Below are 11,302 nucleotides of genomic sequence, written 5' to 3' on the forward strand. Positions count from 1 at the left end.
TGTTGTTTTAAACGATGAAACTTATTAAACTCATCATGTCATCGGTAGGCGAGAGACGGAAATGATTCAGGTGTCCCGATTCTATTTTTAATTTCTATTTATGGCACATAAGCATTTGATCAATGTGTTACATTTGCCAAGTGCGGTTCCCTACTCCTCCTCGGGAGGGCGTTTTAGGGGCGGGGTTTTGTTGAAATAACACATGAGTTTCTGATGACGTACTATCAGGCCATGAAGAATGCGGTCTTGTCATTGGTCAATCCCGTCTGGTCTGCTGACAACAACACGTTGCTTTGGACCAATCTGAGCCCGTTTTAAACCACCGCGTCTATTTGCGAATGACGTAACGCCAAAACAATATGGCGTCGTCTTCAGGAAATATAATTTTAAATGAGTATAGCCGGGTAGACCGCTGCCTCTTTTGAGGCACTGGTGTTGTCCAACTTTCACTTGTGAATACAATAACTAATTACGAGAGACATTAGACACGTACTTAGACATTTGTACCCAACAGTTTTATCCGAGGCGACTCGGTGACGGCGGTCAAGGATGGACTGTGGAGAGTACATACCACCAATGGAGCCTTTAGCGGAATTTGGAAATGGATTAACAGTAGGGGACATCTATGGTGAGTTGTCATGTCACTGAAAACCGTGTTCGTGTTTATTTGACTTTATTCTTCCAGTTTCCCCTCAGTCTGGTCAGCATTTGCGGGTCTGGAGCAGCGTAAGGAAGCTGAGCGCGTCTGTCATTTATTGCAGTCTAATAAATAGAGAGAAAACGGGTTTATCTTTCCAGTCGTTTCTAGCTAGGTAATCAATGAGCTGTCATTCAGTATTAGGCATGTTGTCATTCAAATGCATTGATGATTGAAGATACCCGACCACTTCAATGGATGACAGTGAACCCCCATTTATTATGGCATTAATTCCAGTTCCACGTGCAGTTTTACACATTTAAACGTAATATCAGTGTAAACTTAATAAAACACACTTTACGCTATTCCGAGAAATAAAACACGATCCCATAAGATCACTGAAGAAAAGAAGACTCACTTTCCACACTTCTGTAAATAAGATTGGTCACTTAAGGTTAACTGTAAAACTCACACGAATTAAACCAAAACGAAACATTTTATAATTAAACATCATTATGTTCAAACAACTTTTTTTGTTTTATCTCATCAGTGTAATTCAGAGTTAGATAGCCGAACTGAAATTAGCATAGATGCACTGAAGTTCAACATACCCTTAAGAGCATAAAATTATCACAATTATTTTTTTTTTTTTTAAATAAAGTTTGAAACGTGTTTCGTTGAACCATTTTACACGCATGTATGCACTTGTCCCGCTCCCTAATTACTCTCTCTGGGACTACAGTTGCATAACCTTCTTTCTTTTCACCAAGAAGCCCACAACACCATTGTCTGCGGCATCTGGGGGCTACTGTAACTGGCTTGTTCTGTCTGTCTGCCCAACAATCTCCCCCCTATTGAGGTGCACTCATGCCTGGTTTTGTGTATCTGTCAGCATAAATGTGTTCATCTGCAATACATGAAAAAAACTTTTGCTTGAGTGTCCAAGTTGAATAAATGGTGGCAAATTGTTGGTATGAACAATTCAATTCTGCTCGGTTGCCATAAAGGCTGTACTCCTTTTCCACTCTGACAAAATACTTATTTATGATAATGACTTGATGTGGTTTTTGGCAGGATTTCAACCATGAGGTCATGTTTGAGCCTAAAAGTCACCGTGTGTTCGCGCCCCAAACTGCTATGCATTTTTTTTCTGTTGTTGTTCCGGGTGGTTTATTTTGGCAGGTTGGACTGCCCGTGATTTATTTCCTCGTATGATTTCGTCAGATTCACGATGATAAACACTTCACAGGAGTTTTGAGTTCAAGACTTCAACATATCTGAAGTTGGAGAAAAAGAAAACAGTTTGTTATTGACAGTATTGACATTTATACGAATGGTTATTTTTGTTCTTTTAGCCTAAAGGTGCACAAGGATGAACAATTATCTCATTTCCTTGTAGCTGCATTAGAAATAGGGTTGCGCAATCGGGCCCACAAGTCGTATCCTGCTATATTTCGGGGGGGTCAATGGAAACAGTTGTGGCGCATCCCAATATTTCCTATATATTGTATTAAAATTCCATTTAAAGCTTCACGAAGCAATTAAGTTTCAACGACATCAGCACCACAGACTGAAATTTCACTTTTACAGCTCTGCTTGTCTTTGTGGGCCATCAGCACATAATTTTTTCAAGGCCAAAAGCAGAAGTTGCGTCTGCATGTACGTGTGCTTCCCTCAAGGTCGATCTGCAACATTGGCTGCTATTTCTTGTCTTATCTTTCTGCCGTAAAAACTGCTTTGACACGCTTCAGGTGTACCGACAGAGACCCATCATGATTGAGTAATGCTTTTCACTTTTACTCAAGGACATACAAAGTCCTTGGCAGTATTACTGTCACAATAGGGTAGAGTATTTGCAAAGTTTCATATTCCTTATGCTAATTTACATTTTTATGTATTGATCATTTGGGTCATCAATTTATGCTAGCATCCTGTACATACTCAAAATTGTTCTCTTCATATTTCTTCAGAGATGCTCCAGCTTGATCCCGACTTATTTGAGGAGCTGGACACTCTAAACACCACCCCTCGACCAGCCAATCAAAACTCGGGATCTGCGCCAGCATCAAACCCGGTTGCCTACCACAACACCGGCGCTGGGCTCTCTGCCCCCCCGACATTGTCGCCCAGGTCTGGCTCCCTCCCCCCAAATATCTCCCCTGCTCAGTCACCCTCCACAGCCACACCATCTACAGTACAGCATCAGGTGACCCGTACCCCACCGCCCCTTCAGCCGCGGCCTCAGGTGGTCCACCCCATCCAACCTCATCTGGTGGCCCAACCCACCATTCAGGTTTGACAAATTTTCTTAAACTCATGCCAAGTGAAGAATGTCTGCTAGCACATTTTATTGCTGTGTGATGACAGCCTTGATAAGATGTAATATTATTATTTTTTTTTTTTTTACAGAAAATTTGTTTATTCCTAAACACCTTAAAAAAATGACGTCATTTCATCATTTTTTTCTCACCTTATATATTGCAGATGCAAACCCAGCGATTCCCAGTTCACACTTTGGTCCCAACACCCATCCAGACACCTGCGCCCCAAACGGTGATGATTGCCACCACTGGTGGGCAGTCACGTTTCATCCAAAACCCGGTCATCTACCACCAGAGCCCGACTCCTGGTTTCCCAGGTGACAAAGACAATCCTGTCATCATGTTGTTGCAATATTCTCATTGAGTCAGTTCCAATCTGGCTCATGACCAATCACCGGTACTCATTTGTCATTTCTCATGTTCTTCCAGTACTTCAACCACAAGTGCAGAGCATTGTGACAACACCTCAACTCCAACCCGTGACAATTCAACAGCGCCTTCTGACAAACGGTCAGACCATCCAGACTCTCTCTACAGCGCCCACTACAGTCCACGCTGTGCCGCAGCAAGTACAACAGGTACCGACTTTGCTATTCATGTCATCAGTTGATGATTGAGACACGTCAACTCTTCAAGCTCTGTTTTTAAATTTTGCGGTGGTACTTTTCAACAGGTTCTGGTTCAACAGCCTCAGATTTTGAAGACCGATTCCCTGGTACTATCCACCATGCCAAACCCAGGAGGGATCACCACATTGACCACGCCCCTCCAGAACACAACACTGCAAGTCCCGGTAATACACCCCAAAAATGAATTTGTGCTTTTACAACACAACCAGAATATCTCAATTAGAACCACCATAGTAGTCAGAATTCGAGTAAATATTAGTACTTGCAATCGCTTTTGTGTCTGTAGACACTGATGGGCAGCAGCCTCCTGACTTCTGTTCTGGGCGGCGGAGAGAAGCTGACAATCAAACACCTGCAGCCGGGCTCCTCTCACTGCACAAACGGCACCATCTCAGGCATCGACCAAAGCGCTTTGACTGCAGCGGGGCTGTGCCAAGGAGGGGTGGTGAAGGAGGGTGAGAGAAGGACCACCCACAACATCATTGAAAAGAGGTACCGCTCGTCCATCAACGACAAGATTGTGGAGCTGAGAGACTTGGTTGTCGGCAATGACGTCAAGGTCAGTGATTTGAATTTTGTTTTTTTTAACAAATGGGAAGTGCTCCTAATTATTAGAGTCCATCGCAAGTGGTCTGGAGTGCAAATGTCGGTTGGAGATGAAATCAAATATGATTTTGTTTTCTGCTTACATTTTTTGCTTTCAGATGCATAAGTCGGGAGTGTTGAGTAAAGCCATCGACTACATTAAGTACCTGAAACAGGTCAACCATAAACTTCGACAGGAGAATCTGACTCTTAAGATGGCAAACCAGAAGAACAGTAAGTGGAACACACGGGTAACTTCATGTAGCAAATTCATTCTGATTAACATCTTTGTTTATCTCAGGGCCAGTGACAATGTCTGAGGATATGGAGCCTAAAGAGGAAATTCCAATTATGTCACCTCCAGCCTCCGACTTGGGCTCAATTTCCCCTCAACAGTTTTCTCCTTACAATGTGGACTCTGAGCCCAGCAGCCCCTTAATAGATCACGATCAGGTAATGTACACGGCGTTTGGGTCCATCGTTTTTTTTTCTTTCTATCATCTATTGTCTATTCAACATGATGTCTTTTTTTTTTTTTGATCCCAGATGAAGTGTGAGCCAGACTCTCCTAACTTTGTTGGAGTGATGGACGGCTCTCGTCTGCTCCTCTGTGCCCTGACCTTCTTCTGTCTCTCCCTGAACCCGCTGCCCTCTTTGCTGGATTCGGAGATCTCGGAGAGTCTTTCTACTGGGCACGGACCTTCTAGATCTCTATCCTGGTTCCCGGGCCCCACCCAAGATTTGGGTAATAAAAGCTAGCTTTTGTGATGAAGATGGAATCTGATTGCCATTTATCTCCCTGTGTGGGCTCTCTCTTTCTGAATCCTAGCCTCTTGGCTGCGTTGTCTGTTGCCATGGGTGATGGTTTGGATGCTGAGTGGGCTGGGAGCAATTTGGGGTTGCGTACGGGTGCTCTACCATTGGGAACCTGTCACGCCCCTTCATTCCCCCAAGTCGGTGTCCTTCTGGAGACACCGAAAGCAAGCTGATGTTCACCTCAAGAGAGTGAGTACATTTCCAATGAAGTCCCATTTTTTGTTTTTATGGTTGTTCTAAGTAGTTGGTACTTTTATTATCTGTTCCAACCTCTTGCAGTCATCTCTTCGAACTTTCTTTTATTTTCCCCATCTCTCATAGGGAGATTATGCTGCAGCATTGACAAGTTTAGAGACTTCCTTGTCCATCTTGACCAGAGCGTTGCCTTCCACCAAACTGGATCTGGTCTGCTCGTTGACCTGGAACGTGATTCGCTATTGTTTACATCGCCCGACCCCTCTCGGGTGGCTGGTTCACCAAATCCGAGGCAAACACGAGGGGGACGAGGCGAGGACAAGCGCGAAGGATGCCGCCCTGGTATACCATCGTTTGAGCCAGCTGCAACTCACGGGTAAGTGTTGGGATGGTCATTCAAAGAAAGAACAATCTCGATAAAAATGAATTGTGCGTGATTTGTAGGAAAGCTACCTCAGCGAAGCAGCTGGTGGGCCCTGTCGCTGTCTTTGAGTGCTGTCAACCTCAGCGAGAGCGCCCAAGGAAAGATGGCCCCCGCTCAACTGGCCGAGATCTACGTGACGGCAGCCGCAGCCATGCGTACTGTACCTGGTCTCTACATCACCTGTTTGCCCGTACGTCACCTTATTATTCTCTTTTAAAATCGTATCAATTTCAACTTACACAACTCCTTTTTTTTCTTCCTCAGGGTTACTTACTGAGCTGTGCCGAGAGCCTCGCAAATCAATGTGACGCAAAGCACATTCCGGACGGCCTGCGCTGGCTTTTCAACCCATTGGGCAGGAAGTTCTTTTTAAGCTGTGATTGGTCATTGAAGTCAGAGAGCAGCGATGGGGTGTTCACGTCGAAGAGAGACCCAGGTACAAAGGACCTTCAAACTTGATTCAAATCGTTACCAAGCATGATGTTAAATAACGTCATCCGGTTGTGAAAAACGAAACGTGCCGCCATACTTAAAACCGCCCAATTGTAAATGTTTGCCTTCCAGGAGACCCAGTGGCCCAGTTGCACCGCTGTTTCTGCAGGAAGTTGTTGGAGAGAGCCGTTCACACCCTCATCCAGCCTCAAAATGACTTTGAAACGTGCAAACACAAACAAAGCTCTGGGTGTGACAGGAGGCCTGCCAGCACTAATTCACTGGAGTGTGAAACAATGACATTACTGTTCAGCTATGTACTCGTCTGCTTCCTTCTTCCAGAGACTTTTCCGGTGCCCTTGAGTTCCTGCAACAGTTGAATAAATGCACAGAGGACTCGCCGTCTGCTCCTCCCTTCTCAACTCCTCCCAGTCACACCATCACATCAGGTGCGGTTATGTTTGACATAGCACACTTCCTCGTTGGGGATATTTTTGAACTGAATTGAACTTCCTTCATGAAGTTCTTAGAGGTTATTTTTGGCTATAAAAATGGTGCAATTCATTTAATATTGACATCTCAAATCTTAAGATGGAATCAAAAGAAATATTTTCTACTCTGTTTTGTCTGGCAGTGAGAGATCCAGTGAGTCGTTGGTGGGCGTTGGTCCTAAAGGCTACCATCCATTGGCTTCAAGGTGATGATGTCACCGTGAGGTCTCTGTTGGTGGAAGCAGAGCGGATGCCAAGAACACGAAACACTCTTGAGTAAGTGCCATGTCATCAAGTGCTCCCAGAATGTTCCCAGAACTACTTTCGCCCTCTTTTTTTTTTTTTTTTGGTAAATTGGTGTGTCTGAAAGATTAACTTCCCTCATTTGAACTGTTTCTCTTTCTCCTCTCTGTTCCAGCCACCCTCTGCCCAAAGCTGTGCAGTCACTCTGCAAGTCAGTTCAGATGAGTCTGTCACCTCTAAAGGGAGAAGGAACATCAGCCTGTCTGTCCCGTTGTGACCAAGCCAGCAGCTACCTGCGCTCCAGCATCTCAGTTCCGCTTGGGCAGCCTGGCGATGGCTTAAACAAGGTAAAGTTTTTTTTTTTTTTTTTTTGGGTAGGTGGATGTTATAGCGCGATAGAGATGGATGGCAGGAGGTGGCTGTGGTGCATTGTAGTTGCATTGCATGATCTTCAAGCCAAGTGCAATGGACCTGCAGTGCATTACAGAGACCTCCAAGCTCTGCACGCTGCTCCTGCAGCAACCACAAAATAAATATATCAAACAGTTGCATCATCAATGGTTAAACAGTGAACATGCATTTTGTCATTTTTTTCTTCATTTAAAATAATAGGGAGTGGAGGATGTTAAATAATGTTCTGAATTTTCTTTATCATCTAAGGCGATGGAGCTCTTGGTATGCGACCTTCTACTGACCTTGAGGACCAGTTTATGGCAGCGAGGAAGCAGCACTAATGGGGAACCGGGCCCAGCATCTGCCTCGCAGTTGGCTGGTTTTCAAAACGACCTCAGTGCCCTCAGAAAGCTCACGCAGTGCTCCAGACAGGCCCAGCATAAGGTGACAAGAAGTTCAGAATAATGACAGCAATATTGTTTCATGACTTTCTTCGGCTCCAGGTGTATTCAAGCCACGATTCTTTTGCTTGTAGATGTTCCTCCACGAGACCACGGTGAGGCTGATGGCCGGAGCCAGTCCCACAAGGACGCACCAGCTGCTGGATCACAATCTGCGACGCAGGACCAACGGCCTCCCCAATGCAGGTGAAGAATATCTTTGCCTTTTCGTCTGCTGCATTTACCCTCTTGTTAAGATAAAAAAAAGGAATGTGATTTATTTCACAAACAACAAAAGCAATTAACAAAATGCTGACCTCTATTTTGTATTTTAACATCAGAGGGTGAGAGGGAGCGGGCTCACGCCATTCTGCTGGCCTGCGGCCACCTGCCCATGCCTCTGTTAACCCCGCCCGGGCATCGTGCCCACCTGCTGGCCGAGGCCAAACGCACGCTGGAGCGGGTAGGAGATCGGCGCTCCCTGCAAGATTGTCAACAGATCCTGATGGGCCTGAGCGGTGGCACCACCGTGGTTACATCCTGAACACACACTTCTGTCGATTTAACTTGCAGTCCTACATTTTTAAGCCTGTATCATCATCTCTCCAAGTGCTCAGCTTTAGAACAATCTCGCCACCTTTTGGTCATTCACAAAGTTGGCTCACTGCCTCATATTTACAATTGCGCAACAGGAATATCAGGTGTAATGGGGCTTCCAAAGAAAAAGGGACCTGTTTATAAATAACTTCAAATTGGTGCATTCGCAGAGGTGCAATGCCATTTTGCAATTTCTAAATCTGTTTGCCAGCTTCGATTCTAAGGGCTGTCAAATGCATACACGTGAAGACAGACTGGTTTATGCTGAATTTTTAGTCGTGTCGCTTTATATCTACCTCAATCGCAGTGCGTTTATACTGTGGGGAAAAAGAAAATACACAAACACAAGGTCGGTTATTCTGAATTGGAAGTAAGAGTGCAGCTTTCAGTACATCACACAAAGGTCGCGACTACAGAGGGCAAGTTGCTGGGAATGCAGGATGTTGATACATACATATTGTAGTGCATGTATGATTATTAAATATTAACAGTTTGTATTTCGGTTGTAAATACACATAGACTAACTTTTAAAAGTAGATTTAAACGTAAAGCCCTTATTGAAGAAGACATTACTGACAATCGCTACTGTCTGGTTGGTTTTAATGGCTGGATCAGAGGAGCCGTTATGGCTGCCTTGCCCCAAATGTTAAAATATTTCACTGAGTTAATTTTAGATGGTAATTACGTTGGAGAGAAAAAAAAATGCAAACCTTTGTTTAATGTAAAATATGTGCTTGTGCAACAATGCTACGGTGGAAATGTCTTATCTTGTCTGATGTCTCTTTTTTTTTTTAGGCAAAACATTATTTTAAACAGAACTATTTTGCTATATCACGTAATTTTTAAAATCATGTTAGAAATTGTTTAAAGCTGTTTGCTTTCTAATTTTTAGTTTTTGCCTCGCACAAGGTGCTTCTGTCATTCCCGCTTTTGTGTCTTATTTAATTATATCCTTTTTAAGAATAATCCTTTGCTGGAGGGGAGGAAAGTCACAATTTGCGTGTATTATATTTTAATGTGAGGAATTTAAAATATAGAACAAGCATTTTAGATTTGTGTAAAAGCTTACTGTTTTCTTTTTTTGTAGAGTAGAGAAGCAAACTTCCAGAAAATTATCTTACAGGTCAAACCGAGCAGATCATTCTCTTTCTTGGCTGCACAAAGAACAGCAATGCCATGGATAGGGTGGGTTTATTAAAGCTTTTCTGATGTTATGTTACATCTTTTTTTGTCCATCCTTTTTACTTTCCAAATTTCAGTCTTGTTCACTATTTTGATCTTGTTGTTTTTATAATTAAAAATGTGATGGTGGTGATAGTTCTTGTTTGTTCCTACCCTGCAAAATATATATATAGCCGGCTTAAAACAGAAGATTAATCACACTATTTTGGTCGCCATTAGTAGTCTGTCAACATTTGATTTCCTCTTACTTATCTGTGTTTCATATATGGATAAATATAGCATTGTTATATTTCTTCCTATTATGTAATTGGAGAACTTTTTCCACAATTAGCTGTTCCATCACAATTCAGATGTAAAAATAATAATAGATATCTGATCAATGAATTAGACCAATACATTTCCTGGTTTAATTGGAATTAATATGCATTGCATTTTTTTTTGGTACGTATTTACTATCTACATTTTATTTCTTTTTTTTTTGTACGTATTTACAGTTGTAGGAACCTATCTTTCTTCGCATGTTTTCAGTCGGACATAATTAGCGAGCTCGCAGTCACACCGGAAGTCGTCAGACAGCCCATTCACATGCACATGGAAAATAAGCATACACAACAATGAAAAACAGAAAAAAGAACAGTAATGTGCCCAACAAGGCCAAATTCAAGCCTGGATCTAAGAAGAGGGAAAATAAATGCGTCGTAATGTTTGACGACAAAGAGAGGGCGTAAGTGTACACTATTATTTATTATTTTGCTAGTTCCACAGCATCACTAGCTGTGTGTTTGCATGTACGCGCTACAAATTCTAAACCTTTATGAATATGGCGGTTTATATTATTTCATTATTATTTGAAAACGTAAAACAACTTGAGTAAGGTGCAGTGTGAATCTTATATTGGATTTGTAAAGTGTACTCATTGTGTTGATACATCTTCCTTCCTGTCAGGGAATATCTCACTGGTTTCCATAAGCGGAAGGTGGAAAGAAGGAAAGTAGCTATAGCAGAAATACGCAAGAAGATCAAGGATGAACAGAACCGAGTCAGACAAGAGGTAGGTGCCAAGCAAAAGGCCATATTGTATTTTGACTCAGACAAAATGGTGTTACTTTGATAACTACTTTTCAGAGGCATAAGGAATATATGAAAATGCTGAAGGAGCGACAAGAAGCGCTCGGTGAGTCAGAAGGTTATAGCAGACATGCATTTTTCAGAATTTGTTTAACTTGATGTTTATTGTACAGAGGAAAGCGAAGATGATCTGGAAGATGTGATCACCAATACAACAGAGTCTGTTCAGTTTGATCATCCGAACCACACAGTCACAGTGACTACCATCAGTGATTTGGACCTCACCAACAATCACCTGCTTGAACGAGTAACAAATAAGGTGAACACACCAACTTGCATCAAGTCTGACTGACAGCCATAACATTTAAATGAAGTCTTTTGTTTTCTTCTTAGGTCAATGGGGAACCTAAAGAAAATGATAATGGGGAGCAAGAGGAGAAACTGATGACAATGCCAAAAAAGGCTGGCAATCCACTCTTGAACAAAAAGTAGACTTCTACTCATTCTACTCTAATATGTATATTTAAATCAGTCTAAGCACTTTTGTCCATCCGTCCCTCTACTATGCAGGATCCGCTCGCTGACATCATCACTCAACGCCTTCACCTGCAAGAAGAGAAAACGAAAGCAGGGAGGACGCGGAGGACGAGGCCAGCAGACGGACAAGACTGACAAGAGAGTCACAGAAAGCAAAATCAGTGCCAAGAAGACCAGCAAGTGGCAGAGACGACGCATGACTGGAAAGAAGCACGGTCAACAGGATTGAAAGATCATGGTGTTATTTTTATACACTCAATGTAATGTAGTTTGATTAAAGCTTAATATTTCCGCTAACCACAAACATTGTCA

At 42.8% G+C, this 11,302-nt stretch overlaps 2 protein-coding genes across 2 annotated transcripts; both read left to right on the forward strand.

The window, feature by feature from the left end:
• Positions 1-330: 330 nt before the first annotated feature.
• srebf2 (sterol regulatory element binding transcription factor 2) lies at positions 331-9,520 on the forward strand. Its single transcript, XM_088356812.1, has 20 exons — positions 331-628; positions 2,608-2,930; positions 3,122-3,275; positions 3,388-3,536; positions 3,632-3,751; positions 3,874-4,146; positions 4,292-4,406; positions 4,474-4,625; positions 4,719-4,917; positions 5,002-5,177; positions 5,310-5,559; positions 5,628-5,797; positions 5,872-6,043; positions 6,172-6,289; positions 6,382-6,488; positions 6,674-6,806; positions 6,949-7,120; positions 7,434-7,610; positions 7,702-7,813; positions 7,948-9,520. Exons 1-20 carry the CDS (start codon positions 550-552, stop codon positions 8,148-8,150), a joined length of 3,354 nt encoding a protein of 1,117 aa, XP_088212938.1. The 5' UTR covers positions 331-549; the 3' UTR covers positions 8,151-9,520.
• A 393-nt stretch (positions 9,521-9,913) lies between these two features.
• Positions 9,914-11,294, forward strand: nol12 (nucleolar protein 12). Its single transcript, XM_088356817.1, has 6 exons — positions 9,914-10,109; positions 10,331-10,436; positions 10,511-10,559; positions 10,627-10,772; positions 10,847-10,941; positions 11,024-11,294. Exons 1-6 carry the CDS (start codon positions 10,000-10,002, stop codon positions 11,217-11,219), a joined length of 702 nt encoding a protein of 233 aa, XP_088212943.1. The 5' UTR covers positions 9,914-9,999; the 3' UTR covers positions 11,220-11,294.
• The last annotated feature ends 8 nt before the right edge of the window (positions 11,295-11,302 follow it).

This window comes from Syngnathus floridae, chromosome 17 (assembly GCF_059516105.1).
Source record: "Syngnathus floridae isolate MCC-2025c chromosome 17, RoL_Sflo_1.0, whole genome shotgun sequence".
NCBI lineage: Eukaryota > Metazoa > Chordata > Actinopteri > Syngnathiformes > Syngnathidae > Syngnathus > Syngnathus floridae.